Here is a 27,481-nt window from a genome sequence, read left to right as displayed (position 1 = left end):
TGATATGAAACAGAAAATTGCTTATTATGAATGCACACATATAAAGCATTTTTACCTTTGCATTCAATGGAAAGAAATTATTTAAACATAAGCAATTATTTTCATTCAGGCAATATAATACAAAATAACAGATGTTAAAATAAAATACATGGATAATTCCGAGGATCTTTTGCTCAATGTTCATTAAAGATATGGAATGTTGTATGTTCCAGTTCTAATTAAAATAGTGTTTCAAAATTAATTACAATAAGGATGTATGTAGGCTAGGTAGGATTTTTAGATCACATATTTGCCCTACATGCACCAGGCTCTTCCTATACCAATGGCAAGCAAACACACTATACAATTCCTTTGCATGTACACTTACAATACAGAGTTATGTACCAGTTAAGGAAATGAAGGCTACAACATGTGGCTAGGTGGTGATTATTACTCTTTTTTATCTTCAGCAATTTATTGGATTACATTTGTCAGTATACATTCAGAACTTCCAGAATCTGCTGAATGTCAAAAGCATGATACATTAATACACCTTAACCGTACTGTGTTTTCGTTTTTTTTTTTGCTGTTGCTTGAAATGTATCTAAATGCCTCCATAAATTCAATAACCTTTGCTATTTGTCATACAAATCTGGCAACATTTTTCAACAATAATGGGGAGGAGGTTAGAGATGCTTGGCCCTGCTCCACCATCTCAATAGATCATATGATCCCATTTTTTGTTCTTAATGAAAAGTGGTGGAATTAGGGAATCGGGAATCATAAAGCATTAAAAATATCCTCACTTTTTCAATGGAATGCACTCATTGAAGAGATCTTTAGGCCGATATCTGGATATGACTCAATTCACAGAACACCCAGTTGAACTCTGCTCTACAGTCCCCCGCTGCGCTGTGGCACGGTGCTGTTCTACTTCTTCCATCTGCTTTCAAGGCCTCCCGCAGGTTCTGTAAAGTGCATCGCCGATTTACATCACTGTCTGTCACTATTGTTCATATGCACAGACTGTAGTTGAAAGATTTGCAGTCTGTTCCATGTGTTTTTAATACTTTTAATGGAAGGGGTTCAGGTGTGTTTTTAATTTCAGCTGAGCAAAGCTCACACTTCCTCATTCCCTATGTTGCACATTTGATGTTGCTGTTACATGATTGAACAAAATCTGCCTTAGTGAATACACAAAAATGTACTTTTACTGCACAATGGAAAGGCAGGTGTCAGATTTGCTCATGTATTTATCTGCCTGCATTTCAAAATTCTACATACTACAGGAAATATTGTTATAAATATTGTTATATATTATATATATTGTTATATATTATATATATATAATATTATATATAATATTGTTAAAATTGTTATATTCCTCACACTTTTAAATACCCTGCAATAGTCCTTTTCTACACTGAATGATGGTTTTGTATGCTTTCTGAGACCTCCCGATGTAACCTTGTTACACATAATCCACAATGCAAGAATAATAAGTATATTTTGTCTGAATTAAAAGTTTTATAATTTCTAAGATAGTTATGATGGGTAAGATTAATTAATTAATAATCGTAAACTTGTACTGTTCTGTTCCATGAAGAATTAAAAAAATGTAAAACCGACCATGAACAAAATCTCTAAAACCATTTGAAAGTAATAAAATAAATTAAATTAATTATGATGCAAAATTATGCAGATGTTTCTTGTGAAACAAGTTGTCATCTGGGTTAGAGGAACACTAAAGTAAGTGTTCGGCCAAATGAAAATCTCCATCTGGGTGTGAATGTGCCTTCTGTGGGAAACGGAAATCAAGTTTTTCTGCTCCAGAGAGTTCATGGTTAAATCATTTTGCAATAAGAGTGCTCAGAGGTTGAAGTCGTTAAAATGTCACTCCTTTTTTCAATTTATCAAGAGTCACTTGCTGGCAGAGTAGATAAATTGGTCTGTAAGACAGCAGTAAGGACTTGAGGAATGTGTCTGTGTGTAAACCTTTGTCTATTGGCGATTATTGAAGGTATGTGTTCTGACTGACAGACAGACAACACAGTTCATAGCATCTGTCTTTGCAGTTTTCCTGTCTAGTAAATGTACGTTATCCCCACAAGAAAGTAAATATCTTTAACCAATGCTTTTATTTATTATTATTTTAATTAACTATAACACACAGGTTACAAAATTTACCAATTTGTTAGATGTAAAACATACTTTATATTAACGATAAATACAAAAATAAAAGCATTTTCTGTCACGCAAATTGCTAAAAAAGTGTTGCAAGCCAATGATTTACTCTGTGTGTCTGCAGGTATGAGAGGAAATGTTTGACACAATACAGTTCCCACTTACATATGTAGCACAACTGGTAACCATTTAAGAGTCACGTAGGCTACTATAGAAGAAAAAGTAATTTATTTTAAGAAAGAATTTCAGAAATGTATTTCTTGGCAGCAGTACACCTTCCAGTCATTTATATAATTAATTTAGGGACATATAGGATTTATATCTGATGAGGAATCAAGCTGTTATCCCATAAAGACATTCATTTTTGAGATGTATTGAAAGACAACATTATTACGATAAAAGTCATAAAATTTATTAATATCACCGGGACTCTTGTGTTGAGCTGTAGGGTCACTCTGATCTGTTTTATAAGGCAGTAGTCCAACCTATATTCTAAGATACCACGGCTAGCCTTTATGATGTCTCTGGCATTCGTTTTGATTCCCAGAATTACGTGTGCAGGCATTCAGTTTTCTCTCACCCCTGTGGCTGTGAATGGGCCTGTAATCAAGTCCAAAAGAGTTCTGTATTACCAGTGAGCAAACTGAAATCACAAACCTAATTTCAGTACCATTTAATGTAAGTGGGTTTCCTTCCTGAATAAAAGCACACAATTACTGGACAGCACAGAAGAAAAAAAGGTCAGGAGAGCATTGAATTCTGACTTTTAGACTTCAACCAATAATATTCATTACAAGACTCCCATTTGTTGATGAGGAGGAACCAAAGCATAGAGTGAATAGAAAATAGAGAAACCTATACATTTTAAGCAGACAATATATGTGTCTTAATTCTGAATTGAGCACTCCTTTAACTAATACATCATTATTCTGACCCATTCAAAATCAGAGCTGACTAATCCTATTAGACATAATACATAGCATCCTGTACAAAAACAGTTACACTCTGTATTGGGATTATCCAATACTTATGGCCGCAATCCAGCTTTCATAACTCCTTTTATGTGTCAGACACACTTGACTCCTTATTGCAACATATCCTTGTTTAAAACTTGGTAGATTCAATAAATCCTTCTAGAACATAACAGAACTGTTGATGCTAATTTTTCGTGCTGAAAAACATTTAACTTGATGCATATGAAAATGTTTTAACCGTCTGAAAAGGAAAAAAAGAAAAGGAAACAACACATGCCATGTTGTGCAAAATAAGGTCACATTTTTAGAAAACAAAATTGAAAGCATGTGAATCTATGGAGGCAAATAATAAGCAGTGGTCAGGAAGGGCTATATGAAAAGAAAAGTTAGTGTTTTTATGTATTGTGGCACAGACGTAGGGTAGATTGATGTGTTTCAGATTATTGAATCCAGGTTAAAGACCATGTTTTATGGATTACACACACTTTACACTTAGATTTTGTAATCAAAATGTTTTGACTTCAAGTTAATTTGCTAATTTGTGGCACCTTCCTATTAATCTAAACACTTTTCCTAGAAATATCGGGAGGGTTTCCACCATGACTTTGTTCAAACATCTTTCTAAAAGCCACAACTTTTGCTTGTCTGCTAGTTGTTAGTATGCTAGGGTGTCACAGAGGTGTTCTGCCGATTTTGCACTTGGGAACCTAAGAAGAATATGAAGTGTTGTCAATGCTGTAGTGATTGAACCACTTGGTTACACTTTCTGATTTGTGACAGGGTGCATTCATGAATGAGTGTCTCCCCACCATCAAATATCGTCATGATTTGTGGTGCACTGTTGTCCAAAAATTCCAACAATGCATACTGACCTCCTTCCGGTGCTTGCTCAAAACACATCTTTTCAGACAGTACTTGTAATTCAATCCTTTACTCTCCTGTAAGATTGCACTTTACAACGTTTTATCACACTACTTGCCTTGCGTTACTAGTACTCGTATTGTTATTTTGATTTCCCCTATGTTCCCTTTCCCTTGGCCATTGACTTACAAACCAGGATGTAAGACCTCATATATTGTAAACACTTGTGTAAACTGGAATTTGTAAAATGTATTATGCTTTGAATTGCACTGTATTTTTGCACTTTGTATTGCGCTTATATTTTGCTCAGAAATAAATAATAATAATAATAATAATAATAATAATAATAATAATAATAATAGTAATAATAATAATAATTGTGTCCTTCACATGAAACAATCTCTGCACAGTACATGACCTCTGATACAACCTATGAAGTCTAAAGGTAACACAGTATATATGATTCCCGTTTCTTCTTTTCATTCAAATGCGATACAGCGCACCGCACTTCACAGCTGTTGCTTTTGGGTTCCATTAGCTCAACACCTTCCTCGTAATATGTTCCTTACCCCCTGTCTTTAATTAATTACTGCAGTGTGTGATGTTGAACTGGGCATCAGATCAAGCTTTGCCCTTGAAACTAATTTGCTACATTTGTCTTAAATGGAAGCATGCCTCTGGTTACTATGTTAATACTGCAGGAAAAAAATTTGTATATCACACTGTGGCAGTCAATACCACCCCCAAGCACTCTGGAAGTATGAAAAGCACGGTTTGCAAATCACTGCCTTGCACATCATTGGAAGCAGACTGAAGGCAGGAACCGTGAGTTTTATGAAGTGGCAGAGAAATGTTTACACACACCACTCACAGCACTAAGCTCCATCAAGTGTACTGCCTGAATCAGAGTTCAACAAAACCTGAAGAAGATTTTACAGATAGTATAAGTATAGTTCAATTCACAATATTTATTAAATTAAATAATTTGACAAATAACATAATTTCAACTTTTCCTCAAATTGCTTAAGTAGAGCTATTATTCATAAGGAAATGCATTCTGTGAGGGAAATCTCAGTAAAGGCCAGTGTTTCACAGTAGATTTCAAATAATTTCCAATTAAGTTAAAACTATACAGGAGCTGTACACACACAAATTCCTAAATTGTTAAGTATAAATAAATAAGTATTGGACAAGAGCCTTTGGACACGTAATAATCTCTGAATTTGACACCTGTAAGAAGTAAAGCAAGCAACTGGTGATTATTATCAGTCATCCTTTCTTGATAGTATTTAGATAATATTGTCCAGGTGATGACCATCCAGATTGTGTGCATATATATGTAGTGGAATAAATCTTCTACCTTGATTTCATATCAAAATGTGTTGGTTATACATTCAATTTTATATGTGATCGTTTATTTGCGTATCTTTAAAAGAGGTGTTCAGCACCTTGGATAGCTCTTCACCTAAAGGTCCTGCAGTTGCCACCTTTAAGTTGGCAACAGTCAGGCAATTCCTCAATCATAAACAATCATAAATAATGTATACGCTTACCCGTTTATTAGACTAACTGGCCATAGTTGCAGCAGCCCTACTTAGCTTCTGACATATGAGATTGAGATTGAAAGAGTTCTCCGGGACTGGAGTTGTGAGGAATAATCTTGTGCTAAAAAAAGGGACAGATCGCAGTGTCATTTTATTTTTTACGACCCTTATTTTCTTCCATTGCAAACTGGAGGTCCGTGCACGGCTTGAGTGCTTCACATTTAGACCAAAATGTTCCTTTGGCATGTATTGTGGTGAGAAAGCAAAACACAGATTGTACATTACTGTTATTTTTAATTGAGATTAACATTGTGTGAACAATTCTTTTCATTCCAGTACTCCTTAAAGAATAAACATTTGACCGAGCTAAATGTGCATGTAGGTCACGCAAACTTGTGTGGCTTTCTCACTGGGACTGTTTCATGGGCATTGAGAGGCTATTTCTTTTTTTGACAACATAAAGTTTGACGGCAAACCGTTGTTACTTACCAAATAAAATATAACCGAGCTAAATGTCTGAATGATTCATTATTGTGTATGTGTATCTAAATGTTTAAAAACAAAATAAAACCTTAAATGTTTAATTTAATATGAACTATAAAAATAATCTTCATATGTCAGGATAGCTGAAGACAGGAGAACGTGAAACAATCGTTGGGAAGCTTTTGTCCAGCAATGGGCCAACAATGCTGGATGATGCTGATAAGGGTGATGATGAATAGGAATGAATACAGTTTAATTTCATTAGACAGAAAAAAATAACTTATTAATGAGAAGAAATTCCAGGCGATAATCAGCAACTGTAATGCCCATGGGGTGTGGCTGGCTGACTAGAGTAATGCTGGAGTTATTTTTCACTCATTATTACCTATGTCAAACTGCTGCTTGGTGTTAACTTGTAAATTTGCCCTACCCCAATGCCATAATGCCCAGCTAAGTGTAACCTTAAACCTTAAAATGGCAATAATGAGAACCATAAAACATTTATTCCCTAATTTAATGAAAGGAGAGTTTGTTTCTCATTAACAGTAGGTTTATATTGGCCCCTATTATTTCCTGACTTCCTGTTAGTCAGAGTGAATGTTTACCAGGAAATTAATGTGGTAGGAAACTGCTGGGAAAGACTGCGCTGTGCTGGAAATTACAAACTTTCTTCCATTTTGATGCAGCCTTCTTTGATTTTTCTGATTTATTATATGATTTAAAGAGCTGAATTCATTTGTGCTTATCTTTTTATCAATGGAAATGCTTTCTGAGATGTTATATTTTACATAATATATGGAGCCAGTCCCAACCGCTGGGCCCGACACGACCCTGTACTGGATGTAGCAGTTATTTTAAAATGCATGGATTAATGAGTGGGGCCAGCGTTCATGAGTGGCAAAGCTCTTTCATCTTTAGAGAAATAAAATAAAAAATAAAAATCCCAAGAGACAGAGAGAATAAAGTCTCACTGACAAGTGATTTGGCGAGAGGAAAGTGTCAGATGTATTTTCACATATTCCATTCCAAGCAGCAGTTGTGTATTTCCAATAGCCTTTATTGCAGTTGAGGAAGGTATCTAACACTTATCTTAAAAACGGTCTCATCTCATACAGTTTTCAGCCTGGTGGTTTTTAATACCTTAGTTAATATATTATCTGAATCATTGTTATTACTAAAGACATTTTGTCCACCATCTTATTTAGCAACATATCTTAAATATTGACACGTCTCCCTTAATTTGCTTAATATTAAGTGCATGCTCCCAGGAGTTTGCTTGACCAAGACACAAAAGTTCAGTTTTTGTTCTCGCATGCATGTTAGTACTAAAAAATATGTTATTTTAAATGCACAGAGGCACCTGGATTGCTTCAAAGTAGGATGCCTTTGTTTCAGAATTTGGCAAGAAAATTAAATGCATGCAGCAGTAACTGCAGATAAATCCTAATTATCCTTCTTAATTTAGACATATGTCTCCCTATGACCAAGCCGGCTGAGAAGTATAAATTAAAAATTTAAATATAAATGTAATGTCTTGGGAGATGTCATGCTTTTTCTTCCATTCCTGTGCTAATTAACTTAAATTGACTTAACTTGCATTCTCTTTGAGCCGATATTAGTTTACCACCAAATGCTGAAACTCTTTTCTTCATAAATTTAGAGAGTCCTTAGAAACTGGATATAATAATTGTTCCTCTGTTACTTGGAATAATAAGACATTTATACTGTAACATAATGAAATACACTGGCATAATAGCACGCCAAGTTCTTAACCAATGCATTTTATATTATGTTTGTTTGTAGGACCATATATAGAAGCGCACACATGCATTTCTAGTAGTGTGTGATTAGAGCAATATGCTTTACTCTTGTGTGTTGTATTTGTTATATTTGACAACAGTATCATATAAAGCCATACATTTATAGTATAACTGAATTTATATGGACAACTGGTCTATGCTTAAATGCCACTGTCAGGTCAAAAGAGTTGAACTAGTGCTGTGACTGTGAGAAGAAAAGTATTAGAAAGACCATACACATTTGTTACTTGTGAGAATTTGTCAATAACGCCCATCTGCTTCATATTTGTTAGTAGCTTTGTCCCCAATGCTTTATCAGCTTTACTAGTTTGTATTTGTATATGTGTATTTAAGGAATTTGGGAAAACCTCCCTGCTGTTCTCTTTTTTTATATACTTCCTCGCCCCTGTCCTTGAGAGACAACTATTTTTTTTAGGCAATTTGGCCCAAACTTTGATGCAGCAAATACTTTGGGATCCCACGGGAATATATATTTTTTATGAAAATTGTAGAAACACCAAAATCGCAACGTGATTGTTTAAGCATGAGTTTAATCTGCCCATTACGAGTCCACATATCAGAGGACGGCCCACCCATGCCTCTTTGTATCTAGACTTTGTACGTTTGCCAATGACAAAGAAGTGATCAGTCTATAATTTTAATGGTAGGTGTATTTTAACAGTGAGAGACAGAATAACAACAAAAAAATCCAGAAAAACACATTTCAAAAAAGTTATAAATTGATTTGAATGTTAATGAGGGAAAAAGTGTTTGATCCCCTATCAATCAGCAAGATTTCTGGCTCCCAGGTGTCTTTTATACAGGTAACGAGCTGAGATTAGGAGCACTCTCTTAAAGGGAGTGCTCCTAATCTCAGCTCGTTACCTGTATAAAAGACAACTGTCCACAGAAGCAATCAATCAATCAGATTCCAAACTCTCCACCACGGCCAAGACCAAAGAGCTCTCCAAGGATGTCAAGGACAAGGTTGTAGACCTACACAAGGCTGGAATGGGCTACAAGACCATCGCCAAGCAGCTTGGTGAGAAGGTGACAACAGTTGGTGAGATTATTTGCAAATGGAAGAAACACAAAATAACTGTCAGTCTCCCTCGGTCTGGGGCTCCATGCAAGATCTCACCTCGTGGAGTTTCAATGATCATGAGAACGGTGAGGAATCAGCCCAGAACTACACGGGAGGATCTTGTTAATGATCTCAAGGCAGCTGGGACCATAGTCACCAAGAAAACAATTGGTAACACACTACGCTGTGAAGGACTGAAATCCTGCAGCGCCCGCAAGGTCCCCCTGCTCAAGAAAGCACATGTACAGGCCCGTCTGAAGTTGCCAATGAACATCTGAATGATTCAGAGGAGAACTGGGTGAAAGTGTTGTGGTCAGATGAGACCAAAATCGAGCTTTTTGGCATCAACTCAACTCGCCATGTTTGGAGGAGGAGGAATGACCCCAAGAACACCATCCCCACCGTCAAACATGGAGGTGGAAACATTATGCTTTGGGGGTGTTTTTCTGCTAAGGGGACAGGACAACTGCACCGCATCAAAGGGACGATGGACAGGGCCATGTACCATCAAATCTTGGGTGAGAACCTCCTTCCCTCAGCCAGGGCATTGAAAATGGGTCGTGGATGGGTATTCCAGCATGACAATGACCCAAAACACACAGCCAAGGCAACAAAGGAGTGGCTTAAGAAGAAGCACATTAAGGTCCTGGAGTGGCCTAGCCAGTCTCCAGACCTCTATCCCATAGAAAATCTGTGGAGGGAGCTGAAGGTTCGAGTGCCAAACGTCAGCCTCGAAACCTTAATGACTTGGAGAGGATCTGCAAAGAGGACTGGGACAAAATCCCTCCTGAGATGTGTGCAAACCTGGTGGCCAACTACAAGAAATGTCTGACCTCTGTGATTGCCAACAAGGGTTGTTCCACCAAGTACTAAGTCGACGGGGTCAAATACTTATTTCCCTCATTAACATGCAAATCAATTTATAACTTTTTTGAAATGCGTTTTTCTGGATTTTTTTGTTGTTATTCTGTCTCTCACTGTTAAAATACACCTACCATTAAAATTATAGACTGATCATTTCTTTGTCAGTGGGCAATCGTACAAAATCAGCAGGGGATCAAATACTTTTTTCCCCCACTGTATATATTTATCAAAGCTCATATTGGTGCTATGCTGAACGATCTTTATAAGAGAATATAGGTGTCACAATCCCTGTCTAAATGCACCTCCACATATCCCCACTAGATTTTGCCATCACCCTTCCTTACTAGTCACTTCTCCCAGCTCCCTTCAATCAATCAATCAACATTCCTGAACACTATGTGCACTTGTTCAATCACTGTCTGCTCCCATTCACCCTGCACCTCCCAACTTGGTTTCTTGCTTCCCTCTGCTCCACATATAAACCCTTCACTCACACTCTGTTTTGTCAGTTCACCTACAATTCCAAGCAGTTTCCCTGTGCCTTGATATATACTTGAATCCTCAACCTCTTGCTTAACCTTCCGACCACGACCTTGGACATTCTTTCTTATTCTGTTTGCTTGATCGCCAACCCTTGCCTGTAACCAGGACCATGTCTTTGTCTTAACTTTGATTGCCCTGTACTGCCGGTATCCAACCCACGCCTGTCTAACCATCCCTCTACCATGTACCGCAACTGGGTCCCCCTGTTCACTTGTCCTGTGGGACATGACAGAAAACATCGCCACCAAATGGACTCAGCGGTGCTGACCACCGCCGCCTATCAGAGGGCCACACTTGGGGAACATTAGCAGATGCTCCGGCAGATTGAGACTGCTCTGGACCAGCTTCTCAAATGCCTACCTGAGCAATCACCTGCTTTCCCGGTGATAGCTGCCCCAGCTCCTGCTGCTGCCCCTGCAGTTCCTGTCCAGCTGGCTGTTCTGGGGAAATACGATGGCTCCCCAGACCACTGCAAGGGCTTTCTACTGCAATGTATGCTGTACTTTGCTCACCCGCCCACATCCTTCCCCACTAAGGCTAAGATCACCTTCATTGTCACCCTCCTGACTGGGAAAGTGCTCAGGCGGGCTTCCGCTGTCTGGGAGCAACAGGGTGAGATGACAAGGTGCTTGACTACCTACCTTAAGCACTTTCATCACCCAGTGGAGGGAAGAGACGCCGGGGAACAACTCCTTCCACTGCCCCAGGGCCCCTCATCTGCTGCGGATTACACCCTGAAGTTCTGGACCCTGGCAGCAACAACCAACCTATCAGTTCCAGCCCAGTTTCCCAAAAGACAAGCCCCATCACAATGTCCATTGGTCTGCTGCATTCCGAACAGCTCCCCTTACTGGTGATTGACACTCCTGGAGCGGACATCATACTCGGCCTGCCATGGCTCACTCACACCACAACCCGGTCATTTCCTGGACTGACGGGGACATTATCTCATGGGGGCAGGACTGTTTCAATAGATGCCTGTCTCATCCCTGTAGGGCTACACACATAGAGAGCCCCCTTCTGTCTGCTTCGCCACACATCCCCCCTGAATACACAGACCTTGGGGCGGTGATCAGCAAGACCCTGGCTTCCCGTCTGACACCGCACCAATCTGGGGACTGTGCCATTGACCTCCTTTCGGGTACCTCCCCTCCCAGGGGTCGCATTTACCCTCTCTCTCTCCCAGAGTCACAGGCCATGGAGGAGTACATCAAGGAGCTCTGGACCTGGGAATCATCTGTCTGTCCATGTCACCTGCCGCCGCCAGCTTCTTTTTCGTTTCTAAGAAGGACGGTGGTCTTCGGCCCTGCATTGATTACAGGGGGCTCAACGCAGTGACTGTAAAGTACCTGTACCCGCTGCCCTTAGTGTCAGCTGCCCTGGAGCAGATTCGAGGAGCCTGTTACTTTACAAAATTGGACCTGCGCAGCGCCTACAACCTCATCCGAATTCGAGACAGGGATGAATGGAAGACAGCGTTCATCACTAACACGGGCCATTATGAATACCTGGTCATGCCGTTCAGTCTCGCCAATGCTTCTTCTGTGTTCCAGGCCTTCATGAACAAGACACTGAGATCCTTCCTGCATCACTTCGTCATTGTCTACATTGACAACATCCTGATTTACTCTTCCTCCCTCTCTGAACATATTTCCCAGGTGCGGCAGGTGCTCCAGTGTCTGCTGAGAAACGGGCTCTATGTCAAGGTGGAGAAGTGTGAGTTCCACCGCCAGGGCTTGGGCTTCCTGGGTTACGTCAGTGGCGTGCACATGGACCTAGAGAAGGAAGGAACTGCAGTGCTTCCTGGGATTTGCGAACTTCTATAGGCGGTTAATTCGCAATTTCAGTTCTGTTGCCTCTCCCCTAACCTCTCTGTTGAAGGGATCCACCCCAGCTTTCACCCGGATGGACTCTGCCACTGCCACAAGACGCTGTTTTAGACAGCTCCCATCCTGAGACACCCGGACCCCTCTCTCCCGTTTGTCATGGAGGTTGATGCTTCTGAATCCGGAATGGGGGCTGTGCGTTCCCAGTGACACAGACAGCCGCCCGAGCGTCACCCCTGTGCTTTTTCCTCCCGAAAGTTGTCACCGGAAGAGTGCAAATTCGACATCGGCAACCATGAGCTCCTTGCTGTCAAGCTGGCTTTTGAGGAATGGAGGCACTGGCTGGAGGGCTCCAAGCATCCCTTCCTGGTTCTGACTGACCACCTCAACTTGAAGTACATCCAGTCAGTGAAATGTCTCAACACCCGACCGGCGCGCTGGGTGCTTTTCTTCACTGGCTTCCAGTTGACATTAACTGAAGAACATCAAAGCGGATTCCCCCTCTAGCCAGCTTGACTCCTCTCCTGCTCCTCAGTCTGCAGAATCCATCCTGTCTCCCTCCTGCATTCTGGCTCCCATTCAGTGGAACATCTGGGACCAGATTCAGCACGGACTCGCCTCTGATCCAGCTCCTTCCGCGTGTCCAGCAAAGCAGACCTATGTTCCGTCTTCCGTGCGCCCCCAATATCTGTGGTGGATCCACTCGACTCCTGCCTCTGGTCACCCAGGTGTCAGCCACAGATGTCCTGTCACTACTGGTTTTATCATAGTGCTGTGGTCTGGCAAGCGGCTCACACCTGGCTGCAAAGCGTGATCCGCCATCAGAAAACCAAAGCGTATCATATCTGCCAGGACAAGAGGTTTTGGCTGTCCACCAGGGACATAAAGATGAAGCTCCCTTCCAAGAAACTAAGTCCCCTGTGGTGTTGGATCCCTTGCCTTCTCCTTCTCTGCCCGTCTCATCTCCTGCTGCTCCTCCTCCTCCCCCTCTGGATCTGGATGATGGTCCTGCTGATGCGGTGCACCCCCTGCTCCGCTCCGATCGCCTCCGGGGCTGCCTGCAATATCTGGTGGACTGGGAGGGTTATGGTCCAGAGGAGCGCTCCTGGGTTCCTGCCACTGATGTCTTTGACCCCTTCCCTCATTTATGACTTTCATGCTACTCATCCCACTGCACCTGCTCCTCGGCCCCATGGCCGTCCCAGCCATGTCAGGTCTGATTTGGCTGAGGCCAATCATGGAGATGTGAGGTAATGTCACAATGCCTGTCTAAATGCACCTCCACATATCCTCATTAGATGTCACATTCATCTTTCCTTACCAGATCCCTTCAATCAATCAATCAACATTCCTGAACACCATTTACTCGTGTTCAATCACCCATTGGCCCTGCACCTCTCAACATGGTTTCTTGCTTCCCTCTGCTCCACATATAAACCCCTCACTCACACTCTGTCTTTGTGAAGTTTTGTCAGTTCACCTACAATTCCAAGTCAGTCTCCCCATGCCTTGATATATCCTTGAATCCTCAGCCTCTTGCTTTACCTTCCAACCACGACTTTCATTGTTATTCTGTTTGCCTGATCGCCTGACCCTTGCCTGTGACCACGACCACGTCTTTGCCTTACCTTTGATTGCCCTGTCCTGCCAGTATCCGACCCACGCCTGTCTGACCACCTCTACCACGCAACGCAACTGGGTCCCCAAGTTCCCGTGTCCCGTGGTATGTGACAATAAGAGCAAATAACTGTTCATGATGAAGTTGTGTGCCATTTTAATGAGTTGTGCTGTTATTTAGCCCATTAAAGTAATTAATGAGTCGCACTTTATAGCGTACCAATTATTTATATAAATCTGTGAAACTTTGGCTGTTTATTCCCCCACATAATAAATGTTTACTTAAATTTTTGAACTGCTGTGTTAAATTGTTTGCATGTGTCTCGTGCACGACGTCAATGTTATTGCAAAGTTGAACAGAGAATAACATCTGATCTCATGGAATAAGCAACCTGCAGTCCTGGGGCAAGTTTGAAAGTTAGATGTGCAAGTACCATAACTATGACGCAACTGAATACAGTACGAGCTCCGGCAACAACTTGACTATGGTTTCTTTGCATTTCCTCACCAAGTTAATAGGTTAATAATAAATTGTCTTTTATATAAGTCCATTGTCATGTCAGATTTGATCAGAGAAATGTTGGCCAGTTTGAACAATACCCAGCAAAATCCTTAGATCCATGACAGATAAATCTGTGAACTCTTGAAAATAGTGTCATATTAGGAAAAAACACAATGCTGCAAAAAGCCAAATGTAAAATTAAGAACCCAATAAAATACATATATATGCAAAGTTGTAGACTGAAGCAAGTGGAAGCATCTTGGGGAGGCCAGCAGTGGATCTATATAGACTGATGTTAAATAGATAAGTAATTGATGATTCCAAATTGCTCAGCAGAAACAAACAAAAAAACGTTTGCTGTGTTTTAAAAATCCCCTCACTGTGTTGTTTATTTCTAACGCTGCAGTCCATAATCCTGGAAAAGCGGGGGCGCACCTACTATCCTTTCAGCCATCTGGAGTTACTGGACTGTGGAATCGATGCCTGGTCTCTGGAAAGGCTTGGGAAAGCAGTGAATTTCAGCTCTTTAACTTCTCTTAATCTGGATTACAACGAGTAAGTATTTATGAGGATATTCTGGGAGTTTTTTGTGGTTGAGATTAAGAAGATAGATAATATAAAAAATATATATATTTGTGTACAACTGAAACATCGATTACATTATATACTGGACGTCATACAAAAACACTTCATTTAATCAATTAGATCTTGGGATTATCGCTAAATACTTTCAACCACAAATCTAAACAAACGTACAGTCAAACGTACAGTCATATACAGTGACCTTACTTGGCCGACATTTGCAAAATAAGATTGGGCTGCTTCAGTGTTGTGCTGTCTGCTGCAATGTACTGTTCAAATTAACCAAACCCAGTGTAATATATATATATATATATATATATATATATATATATATATATATATATATATATATATATATATATATATATATATATATATATATAACTTTAAATTAAATGCATTTGAACAGTTTATTTTTAAAATATACCAGACTTTTACATCATAATATCAAATGGACAAAACTGGAGGGTTATGAAAACTATTTTTTTTCCTTATCTCAGCCCTGAATATAATCCTACATATGCAGAATTTCAAAGATATAGAAATTGGATGTAACACAGTGATATCCCGCACCCTGAGTCAATCCCTTTTGAATTAAATTAATTTGTGAACAAAAGATTTGGGGTGGGGGGGGGGTATTTGTACTACCAATCCTTGGACATATGATCCTGTCGTGGTGCAATTACAGAAGGGGTCCGGCAGGATCTGCATATGATCTTTATTAGCAGCTCTGTATAAATGTATTATGTGATTATGCCAGAGGTTGTACTTTGCTGGTTTCCATTATTGTATAGGATTAGTAACAAAGAACAAAATAGCAGTTAACAAGGAATGGCTACAGATGATTCAATGTGTTTTAGTTTTGTTATACAGGAATGATGTTATGTATAAAACAGCCCAGAACAAAACTTTGGGATTTGTAAAATATTTGGAACTTCAAATGGAGACACCAATTCACCTTTGAAAGACAATATTGACAATTAACTTAAAAAAAGAATCTCTCCCTTAGAGACAGCTTGTTTTCATAAGACAGTTCAATTTCACTGTGCATCATGCATATACAGCAAAGTTTCCAGACCAAGATTTGCTTGGAACTGATGTTTGTTTTTGTTTAGCTTCAGGGTGTGACCATAAAAGCACAAAACTGAGCAATTATGTTTCACAGGCCCAAAGTCCTTCCTAAGTTCATATAAAAAGAACAAACAAGTAAGCGTTCCCTTTCCTGTGTTCCACGGTGTGGTTGCTTCAAAAATCAGGTTTACTTTCTTTCTAAGCAGACTTACTATACACTTTCTTATCTTAGTCTCAAACAGTAGATGAATAGGAAGGGCTTTGTCTTTGCTGAGGGTTTATCAAAATAACCTCTGATGTTTTTTTAACCATCAGGTGTCCTATGTGGTCATTTTGAACAGCCTCTTTTATACTGATCAATTGTCCCCTTATTTCCTTATATTCATTATCTTTACCTTCCCATTAATTACTTCACATGTCATTTGTTTGCTTTTTAACCAGCTTCTGTGGGTGTTTGGAATATACCATGTGAATAACAATGCTAGCAACTGTAATCTATGTTTTTTTCAGATTTGGAGAAGAAGGAGTGAGAGGACTGCTGAATGCACTTGAAGGAAACAATCACGTTGTTTCACTGAGTTTATGTTACTGCAAACTGGGCCCAGGCAGTGGATCCCTATTGGCTGCACTTGTCACCAAAAGTGCAATAAGGTTGGCCTGTGCCCATTCTAATTGTTGAATTTAAATGTCCTCACACTGCTAAGGGTCTGACAAGAAGGATGAAGTGGATTTGAGAGAACAAGACTCCAAATCTAGGATGTACTGTGGACCACAAGACCTTATAGAAAATATTAGAAATCTACGTTGGCTTCACTGGTGCTGCTGTGGAATGTTTCTTTTCTGTTTCAAAGAGGGAGGCCTGCTTTTCAGTCTCTATACTCTTCTTCTTGGATTAATCATAGAAAATATGACTTTGGGCTTCATTGTTACACCGAGGACACACCTCTATTGTTCTGTTCCTCCTAGGCTGGAGTCTCTGTGCAGTCTATTGTACAGGTCCACAGACCTAAGTATTACCCCACTCCTGTATTTACTTAAGAATCTAGTGTGAGAACTTTTGTCCATTGCCTTTCAGCAGTGTGAAGTAGTGGTTAAGGCTCTGGACTCCTGAGCGGAAAGTTGTGAGTTCAATCCCATGTGGAGGACACTGCTGTTGTAACCTTGAGCACTTTACCTAGATTGCTCCAATAAAAACTCTGTATAAATGGGTAATTGTATGACAAAATAATGTGATATATTGTATGTCACACTGGATAAGGGCATCTGCCAAGAAATATAAATAATAATCTTGATTTCCCTCCATATTGCAACAATCTGAAATAAAGGGTAAAGTGTCTGAAGCGTGCCTACAGACTGCTAGGGCAGATGGTCAGAGATAAGAGTGCAAACTGACATGATTGTTCTGCAGCCCTGGAATGCTGATTTGCTGAGCTGGGTACTTTGGTGCCAGTTGTTTTGAGTTATCCATTGGATTTGTAGAAATGTTCGTATGTGCTAGCACTTACAGAAAGTACACACTGGTGCCAGAGTATAATGCCTTGTGGGAGATTGATGACCTGAAAGGTAAATGAGTGACCATTTTGTAACATCTTGATTGAAATAAGGTAATGTGTGTTTGACTTGTACATGTGAGAATCCTGAAAGAAGCATGTTGGATTGGTCAGGGGTGCTACACACTCACCTAGAGTATGAGTGATGTAATATGAATTTTCTTTGAATCTTAATTTCTTTACAGTCTGGATTTTGCTATTGTATTTAGTTCTGCTAACTCGTCGGCACTGCTGCTTGGCAGTTCATCCCTCTCCAATGCTATATGTTTGTCAGTGAGATACTGTTTTATTCCTCCACAGAGACCTGTATGTCAATGGGAATGAACTGCAGAGTGAGGGGGCAATAGCTTTGGTCACTGAGATGGCTGAATATGCAGAAAACATGGCTTCCGCTAAACAGTCGCAGCATGTGGAAGGTAAGTGAAAAGTGTGCTGTTTAATGTGGAAAGGCTCATTTTATAAATTAAAAAATGCATTTATCTATTTTTAAAATATCTGATCCTGAATGTTGAGAAATGTTGCTTTCATCCACTCCCAACCCAGCTGTCCCCAGACCAGGCATGTTTTAGGGTGTATGTATCAGGCTTGCTCACTTAGCATGGTCATCGTAATGCTTTGAGGTGGGACTTCATGGAGGACTGTATTATACTGTAACTGATTGTAACGCAAACCAATTTGCCACAGCCTTTGCAGACCTGACTGAAAAAAGATTGTACCCTCTTTACCAAATTAGCTATCCTTTTTAGTCAAGATCAGAAATGCACAAAGTCCAGCAGATGCGTGTGTCTGGTTTATGGGTCTTGAAAGTTCTGTTAAAAAACTGTTTAGTCATAGGATTATTATTGCCACAAAAGGCAGCGTGTTTAGATGTTTTGCCAGCAGCACCGATATTAAAAAACTAGCACACACAACCTTCTCTACCCTTCTTTAACACTTTCTTCAAATCAAGTGTAGACATCTGGACTCGGTGGCCTGCACTGTCTTACGCTCATGTGAACTTTGTGTGGTAGTTAATGCGCCTCAGATGATATTACTGTTTTTGGAGGATTATAAAAAACACATTGCCTAAAAAATTATTTTCCTGTTTAATTGTGGTTGGTGCCCTTTATGAATACAGACAGCGATTCCAAGAGCTGTTTCATAGTGAAAACTCAGGAGGTGAACAGCTGGCTGTGAACTGAATCGACTCTCAGTTATTCCTTTTCAAATTATTCTATTCCTAAACTATTTGTAAAACCATTGTATTATTCACAGTAACCACATGAAACAGGGGTGCATTTTAGAGATACCTAGAACATGCAGGACATCAGAGTAATGAGACATAGCACAATGCTCACTCACTGCCATGACAGTCTGTTAAAACTGTGATCAGCAGCCGATCATTTAGGCATATGAACTGGAATGCAATGTCAGGTATGCAGTCTGAATCACTTTTTCTCCAAACACAGAGGTTAAGTCCTCTGGTGATAATTCACCTGGGCCGCTTGTGTGGCCCCTTTTTTCAGTGCAGTGCAGTGGCTAGGACATCTACATTTGTCATATACAATTTGTGAGAGTTTCCTGAAACATCAAATAAAGTGTGGACAAGTAACGTTTGTTTTTCTGCATTGTAGATCAGATCCGTATAGGAAACAGGACTGCTCTATAACTCAATGCAACTGACCATTGCTTGCCTAACTTTTCCTCTCCTCCCTCAGAGCTGGGCAGGCAGAGTTATAGCGCCCCTTCAAGGCTTGAAACAAGAACAGGATCTGCAATGAAGAAGAAGAAAAAGAAAAAAGGTCATATTTGTATTGAAGAGTAAATACATCATGTACTAGGCTAAACACATTTCTTTCCACTGTATTTAATGGCCCCTTATAAGTAAAGGGAGTTTGTATTTTTTTGCTTGCTAATTCATTTAAGTACATGTCAAGGGATACGGAACAATGATGTGAATAATTTCCTGTTCCCTGAGATCCTAGTAACTTGTATTGAGTTACATGTTTAGTGAGACGAGGGCAGTCAATAACATCTCAATAAGCTTCAAAATGAGGTGAAGCGCTGATGAGAAATTATTCTCAAGCAGATTAAATGAATAAGACTCCAAAAGAAAACATGCAGTGACGTCCTGTGCTGTTCTTTCCGTAAGCAGAAGGATTACTTTACAGTCCACGGATCCAAATGGAAATAAATTGAACAGGTTTAGAGCTGTTATTCATTTGAGATTCTTTGGGGAAAATCCCATAACTTCCATTTAAATCCCACAAAGACAGCAATGGTTGCAACATTTGGTCCTGGAAAAACCTAATATTAAGCATCAGATTGGTTGTCTATGAGCTAAAAGCTGAATATTTAAATGTTTAAATGTTTAAATATTTAAATGCCAATAGGAAAGAAGAGGAAAATAGCAAAGCCTCCTGAAATTGGCCCCTGGCTAGAAAAATTGCACCTTGCTGACAATGCAATTGACGGCTGTGGAAAGGCTGGCATTACAAGTCCACTGAAGTTCACCCACGTTCTCTGTCAGTGAGTATCACTTCTCTGCCACAGATCAAAAAAACACAAAGAAAAACTTTCAAAGAATGCCCTGAACGTCCTTATAAAGTGTTCACAAGCACTCCCCTCTATTCACCTATCCCAGGAATGATGTTGAATGATCCAATTCAAACACAGTTGTACTTGACCTGAGATACAAAGTCATTTCCAAGACTGACATTACCACTGTGTCAGAAATAACTTCTACCGTATTTCTCCTTAATAGCGTGCGCATTTTCCTCAGCGCTGCCTGTCTTTCAACAGAATAAAGAGAGAAGGGCACAGCTTTGGACCTGTCTCTCATTTTGTGCACCAGTGCCAAATGTACTGCAGGAGTCTCAGATCCTTCACATCAGACTTTACAATTAGAAATGAAGTAAACGTATCTTGGTGGGTCCGTGACTTTCTTTAGAATCCTGTTTCAGAAATGTTTCCTATATTACTGATGTGATTTCAAGCTTCTCTGGTTTCACACAGTTGTCTACATTGACTTGATGACATTGTTTTTATTGGGCTTTTGTTTTTTCCTTCAGTAGGAGGACAAATATTTTTAAAAGTTTGCTGCCAGATATGAGTTTGAAGAAATCTCATATAATACCCTGTTCAATATTACAAATAAATACAATTTCAGTTAACTAAGTTAACTTGCAGGATCTACTTAGCCCTTAGTGAGAGTTTAGGCAGTAAAATAAAGCGTTTGAATCCATATAAGTCAGACAAGTTCTGTTATTACTGAAAATCATAAACCAGTAGCTTTATATTTGACTCACTTAACTTTTGCAGTTTATTAAGCCTTTTTTGTTCAATTCTGCCTTGAGCATTTGAGTACTGTATCTGTTTCTGTACCCTGGGTAAATCGTCCTGTATTATTTCATGCAAATATTCAAACTGTCTGTTTCAATGGTTTTGCTTCCATGGTTTCACATTAAAGGAATAAAAGCTAAGAATAAGCCCTGGAAAACAGATTTTCAAAAGCCTGAGCCCTGAGCCCTCGCTCCCATATTCAGCAAACAAATTCCTTCGGACTTACGTAGTGTCCAAATATTGTGTATATACAGCCGTCCTTATATGGTCTCCCCATAATTAAATAAAATTATTATTCAGGAGATTGAAGAGATTTTAATTTATTTATAGGATTTTCCTTCTTTTCTATATGTGTGTGGTTGTTCTGGAAAATATTTAGTGCAACTATATCTCCTTGTTGTAGTTCCATGTAACAGCGTGACTTATTTTGTGGGTTCTCTGTGATAGAACTGTGTAACTGGCATCTGCTAAGAACAAAATAATTATGAGAAACACCATATTCCATATTCCCACACAAAGGATGTTTTGACTCTGCAAATGCTGCTGATTTATTTCAGTGGTAAACGCATTATCAGACTGTCATAGGGCACTACCTACAACTCTGGTACTATGTCTCATTATTGCTGAATACAGTTATATTGTAATAGAAAAGAATGACGGTCTTAAATGTCAAAATATTAAAATTCCCAGCCCAACCTGTCATGGCAGCGTCTCACTTTGTACATGCAAGAAGCTTCTGGAAAACAGAAATCAACCCGCAAGAGACATGTTTAACAACTGTTGTCTTTGATTTATTTTTACATACAGCCAAACCCATAATGAGTCATTTAAATGTTTAGAGATAGGTATAATAGGTATAATAAATAAATTCAATATTTAATATTTAGTCGGGTGTGTGTAATGTATAAATTTACTACAGCTGAAATATAGGCCTAATACTGTAGTTTTAAATATTTGTCTAATATGTAGGGATACAAATCAGTCCTTTAGTTCCAGTTTCGATGACTCCTTTATTTCTATTATGCATAGTTTTAGTCACAGTCAAGCTGTAACAATTAGCCATGTTTTTACTGTCTATTTCTTAATAGAGACAATAAGTGTTTCATTTTGAGTATTTGTTGTGTTTTACTATCTGCCCTGGCTTGTGAGCTAATCTATGTTTTGCATGACATTAGCTTATTAAAGCTGTTTCATATTGTTTCATAGGCTTATTAGGTTTTCGGATCACTTGACAGAGCTCGATTTAGATGATAACGGCATTGGCGAACTTTGTGGCAAACTTGTCCTGGATGCACTAAAGGAGAGAAAAGAAGGTATCTTACATGTTTGTACTTACAGCTTATTTCAACAACACAGCCTGGCACACAAGTGTGTTTCAGTGGCCATAAATAGTTTCATATTTTCAGATGATCTCTTGCATTTCTTGTCCATAGCTCTTATATCTCAGTGCAAATATGCATAATTGTAGGAATGCAAGTAATGGAAATGAAAATATATTTTTTTTTTTATAATTTTCAGTTTTTTAAGTATTTCCGCTTGAGGCTTTCCAGTGCCAGGGACCTTTGCCAGATTTCCAGCCCCTGAAATTGTTTGTTTGTTTGTTTTCTAAAAATGTAATATAAGAAACAAACCAATCACATATGGGTTATGTGCATGGAAACATACTCATACCTCTGACCTGCTTTTACCATTTGCTTATCCGTCTGCAGCTAAACTGGCATGCTTGAAGGTCAAAGTGACATCCCAGATGAGTGCAGACACCTTCGCTAGTATCCTGAAGAACACTAAGAAGCTTGCATCTAAGAAAAAGAGAAAGAAGGTAATGCACATTCCTCAATATGGCATAAACGTGATGTGGTTATCTCACGGAAGCCAACAGACCGCATAGCTATATTATCTGAGAAAGGAGGCATAGTACTCATAATTTAAAATCTAAGTTTGTGGCAGTGGTTATGGTGCTTCGAATGGCTTTCTGCAGCTCTACTGTTCCACCTTCCCAATCTCACTTTGCCTCTACATTTGTGATCTGCAGTATTTGCCCCACCAGCTAAGAGCAGATGAAAAGTCATTCAAGTGTTTCTGTCATGGACCGAATCCAAAAGCCTCAGCAGTTTTTTTTTTTTTTTTTGGTCTTGTTTAGTTTTTTTACCAAATACAGTAAAAATAACATATTGCAAAGAAAAGCTATGGAACATTCAAGAAACAGCCAAAAACGTACAGTGCAAGCCACCCGCAAGCAGCTGATGTAGACGATTCCCCAAAGGTATTGAAAGTTCAACACAAAGGTCTGCAAGCTCAGTGATGAAAAAAAGACCCAAAGTCACAAGTGGAAGTCAAGAGCAGGACGGAAAACAGGAGAAATGGCATTATGTCAATATCGGTGTGTATCTGGGACAAAACAATCGGCCATGTTGTTGAAGCGGACTGCGATTGTTCCTTCAATGAATGCCTGTGTAACACTCTGGGATCAATTATCAAGATGGGCTGATGTTATTTTTTTCCTACGCAGACTTTTTTTGAGGCCTTTTTCTTGTTGTTGTTGTTAATACCTTTTGAATATCCAAGGCGAAGACATGTATCTTCAGTTTAATTGATTTCACTTTTTCAAAACATGACCGTGGAAATCTTTTTTGAACATGAGAACATCAAATAGTTTACAGATGAGAGGAGGGCCTTCAGACAGCCTTTCGCATGTGGTTGTTAGAAGCTTAATGATCCAAGAACTCCTTCAAGACTCTTCTTGAATGACTGCATCCGCTATTGGCTGTTGTTCGTTTCACACACCCAGAGTATTTTGAGCAGAAGTATTGTGTCTCCTACTGCCAGTGTTGGATGTACTTGGATTTCTACTTAAAACCATTGTCTGTGGTCTGAGTTGCTTTTGAAGAAAATGGCAAATGTTGGCTGGGTTGATACTGTCAATCCCTGTGAACAATTACAAAATAAAATCTCCTCATAGTCCATGTTTAACAAGTTAAAAAGATTTATGTTGAAGTTAATGTCTGTATGTATATAGGGCTGTTAGCAATCCATCTGTATGGATTAGTTTTCCTTTCAGTCTCTCTGATCTGTCACATAGTTAGATTCTGAGATTACTGTTTCTTGACTGTTTTTGATTAACAAAATAGTCATCTTTTCATGGCAGGTTACAGATCAATGTATAGCTATCAGTTTATTCCTGACGGGAAGGTTTAAGAGAAACAAGATGAGGTGACCGTTACCGATCAACAAAAAGACGATTTATTTTCAAATACACAAGAATATACATAGTAGAACCAAATTGTGGAATTTAAGTGTTATCATCAAAAAAATAATAGAGTACAATATAACCTACATCTGAATTTATGAGTCTCAATTGAAATAAAATCAGCAGCAGCCGTCTGTCGATTTTATTATATACATAAAAGCGGAGGATTAAAAAGGCTAGTCAAAGTTGGAGGTTGTTCTGATGGGTTTAGATGCAAGGGTCCCACATATTTAACCTTAATTTACACCACTTTCACAGCCACAATTTATAGCCTTGGCTGAAAACATGATGCTAATGCCAGAACAAAGCAAAGTTTAAAGTCGTGAAAAATAGCTTCTAATTTTGAGAAACGCTGTGGGAATAAAATTGAAATGTTTGCCCGTGTGTTTTTTGGCTTGGAGGGTGGAATTTGAAAACGAGAATCCGTGGAATGTGAATACACTAGTCATGTGTCGGCTTTGATCCAAAATGATTAGCAGTCAGTACTGATTATTTGAATGCTTAAGTAACATCGTACAGAGGTGAATCTTATGGGGGCTGAAATTAGAGCTCAGTAGGAACATTTCAATCCGATCTTCCCTTTCCTCCCTTGACAGATCACCTGTTGAATTTCATCCTTGATTTTCTTCTTTGTTTCTTTCGTTCATGAAATGACAAAATGTATTTTATGTAACTTTTTAACACAGATCAGCATCCATACTTCTTAAACATACTGAAAATGAAATTATGCTGGACATGAGATGCATTTTAGGTTATTCGATTCTGTAGTACTTGAGACCAGTTTAATGTCAGGCATAAATAGCAGACTAAATGTGATTAAACTAGGGCCTTTTCTCACAATGAGCAACTATGTAGGGGTAGACAAATATACACTCACCTAAAGGATTATTAGGAACACCTGTTCAATTTCTCATTAATGCAATTATCTAACCAACCAATCACATGGCAGTTGCTTCAATGCATTTAGGGGTGTGGTCCTGGTCAAGACAATCTCCTGAACTCCAAACTGAATGTCTGAATGGGAAAGAAAGGTGATTTAAGCAATTTTGAGCGTGGCATGGTTATTGGTGCCAGACGGGCCGGTCTGAGTATTTCTCAGTTACTGGGATTTTCACGCACAACCATTTCTAGGGTTTACAAAGAATGGTGTGAAAAGGGAAAAACATCCAGTATGCGGCAGTCCTGTGGGTGAAAATGCCTTGTTGATGCTAGAGGTCAGAGGAGAATGGGCCGACTGCTTCAAGCTGATAGAAGAGCAACTTTGACTGAAATAACCACTCGTTACAACCGAGGTATGCAGCAAAGCATTTGTGAAGCCACAACACGTACAACCTTGAGGCGGATGGGCTACAACAGCAGAAGACCCCACCGGGTACCACTCATCTCCACTACAAATAGGAAAAAGAGGCTACAATTTGCACAAGCTCACCAAAATTGGACAGTTGAAGACTGGAAAAATGTTGCCTGGTCTGATGAGTCTCGATTTCTGTTGAGACATTCAGATGGTAGAGTCAGAATTTGGCGTAAACAGAATGAGAACATGGATCCATCATGCCTTGTTACCACTGTGCAGGCTGGTGGTGGTGGTGGAATGGTGTGGGGGATGTTTTCTTGGCACACTTTAGGCCCCTTAGTGCCAATTGGGCATCGTTTAAATGCCACGGCCTAGCTGAGCATTGTTTCTGACCATGTCCATCCCTTTATGACCACCATGTACCCATCCTCTGATGGCTACTTCCAGCAGGATAATGCACAATGTCACAAAGGTCGAATCATTTCAAATTGGTTTCTTGAACATGACAATGAGTTCACTGTACTAAACTGGCCCCCACAGTCACCAGATCTCAACCCAATAGAGCATCTTTGGGATGTGGTGGAACGGGAGCTTCGTGCCCTGGATGTGCATCCCACAAATCTCCATCAACTGCAAGATGCTATCCTATCAATATGGGCCAACATTTCTAAAGAATGCTTTCAGCACCTTGTTGAATCAATGCCACGTAGAATTAAGGCAGTTCTGAAGGCGAAAGGGGGTCAAACACAGTATTAGTATGGTGTTCCTAATAATCCTTTAGGTGAGTGTATATATATATATATATATATATATATATATATATATATATATATATATATATAGACTGAGAGCAACACTTAATCAGAAATATGGAATATTAAGAAACATATTGCTTTATGTTTTGAAAAAAAAAAATATATATATATATATATATATATATTTAGAATGCTAATAATCTAAGTCTAATCTTACAAAAATTGCAAACTGTTCTGTGTAATAATAACAAAATTAATACAAAATTAATCCATAGCACAAGGCATTTTTGCAACTGCTCAACATTGCCCCAAGGTACTTGGAAGTGGTGTTTTTAGCCTAACGTGTTTTGAGGACAGATGTGGACTGTGAGAACCCTTGAGAGGAAAATACCCAAGCATCACTTTGTCCCTTAAGCCATGTGTCCATGATTTATATTGTGCAAGCTTCAAGAAATAATAGCACAGTTCCTTATAAAGACACAGGTTTCAATGATAACGTTTGTTCTAATGTTTTTGTCACTCTTATCTGCCACTAAAAGGTTTTGCAATACAAGCTAATTTCATTTCTTTCCTCAAATTGTCTGGTTTTGTCCTTGTGCAATCTGAATAGGCTTCATCCTTGCCTAACCAAAACCATATGCAAACATTTTTGTTGTTATTGTTTATTTCTGGTTTCTTCTTTAGTCATTTAAAACAAAACATGGCACCCCCTCATTATATCGCAGAGATTGGGATCCAAAAGTAAAAGGTGAAATATCGAAGGCTGCAATATATACAGATACACAGTCATAAAGCTGTTTTATTGCAGACTTCATAAATTATAAACAGGCCGGCAATACATCTAACAACACAGAATACTGTACTGTGTGTTTTTAAAATATGCAGTATTGCTTTACAGATGAGAACATGTAATCACTATGAACAGTAGAGTAGGTGCAAATAGTAAAAGTAACAGTGCCGAGACCTCCTACACTACAAGTAACAGTAGCCCATGTACTGTATTTTACAACACAAATGAGGTTAAAAGGAATGAGGTTAATTATATTCAGAGGCATACGCATCTTGACATTAAAAAAAGGGAGCCAACCCCGCAACCGAGAGATATCCAAATCAGCAGAAAGCGACACTGCAAGTAAAGGCCTTTACCAGCTGTACCACTCAGCCGGGAACGTTGTGTGAGTTGTAAAACATGTATCATCTTACAGTTGGCATATTCTAGCAGGTTTGGCCTACAGATGTCCCTGAAAACCAAATAGCTTTAACAAAATAAGCTTTTATTTTTAATTTCCTTATCTGATTATCAGATACTTGAATGTCTAAATTGCAATATTGGCATATTTATTATTTCGTTTTTAAGAACCAAATCCCAGTGTTTTTACCCTACATGCTGGTCAGATATTC

General features: G+C 39.2%; 1 protein-coding gene across 3 annotated transcripts in view; it reads left to right on the top strand.

Moving 5' to 3' along the window:
* The window catches only part of LOC136753490 (uncharacterized), a 38,373-nt gene that overhangs the window by 9,026 nt on the left and 1,866 nt on the right, over positions 1 to 27,481 (top strand). For 2 of the 3 annotated variants that reach the window (XM_066709635.1, XM_066709634.1), the window contains exons 4-11: positions 13,793 to 13,864; positions 14,667 to 14,815; positions 16,424 to 16,564; positions 17,764 to 17,879; positions 19,161 to 19,244; positions 19,836 to 19,971; positions 21,991 to 22,097; positions 22,494 to 22,603. In XM_066709635.1, coding sequence (XP_066565732.1) covers positions 13,793 to 13,864; positions 14,667 to 14,815; positions 16,424 to 16,564; positions 17,764 to 17,879; positions 19,161 to 19,244; positions 19,836 to 19,971; positions 21,991 to 22,097; positions 22,494 to 22,603 — 915 coding nt within the window. The remainder of the gene's footprint in view (positions 1 to 13,792; positions 13,865 to 14,666; positions 14,816 to 16,423; positions 16,565 to 17,763; positions 17,880 to 19,160; positions 19,245 to 19,835; positions 19,972 to 21,990; positions 22,098 to 22,493; positions 22,604 to 27,481) is intronic. The other variant, XM_066709636.1, reaches the window with a different exon arrangement.

Source organism: Amia ocellicauda, chromosome 7 (genome assembly GCF_036373705.1).
Source record: "Amia ocellicauda isolate fAmiCal2 chromosome 7, fAmiCal2.hap1, whole genome shotgun sequence".
Taxonomy (NCBI): domain Eukaryota; kingdom Metazoa; phylum Chordata; class Actinopteri; order Amiiformes; family Amiidae; genus Amia; species Amia ocellicauda.
The sequence above is the reverse complement of the archived record's forward strand: the minus strand, read 5'-3'. Positions and strand labels throughout refer to the sequence as shown.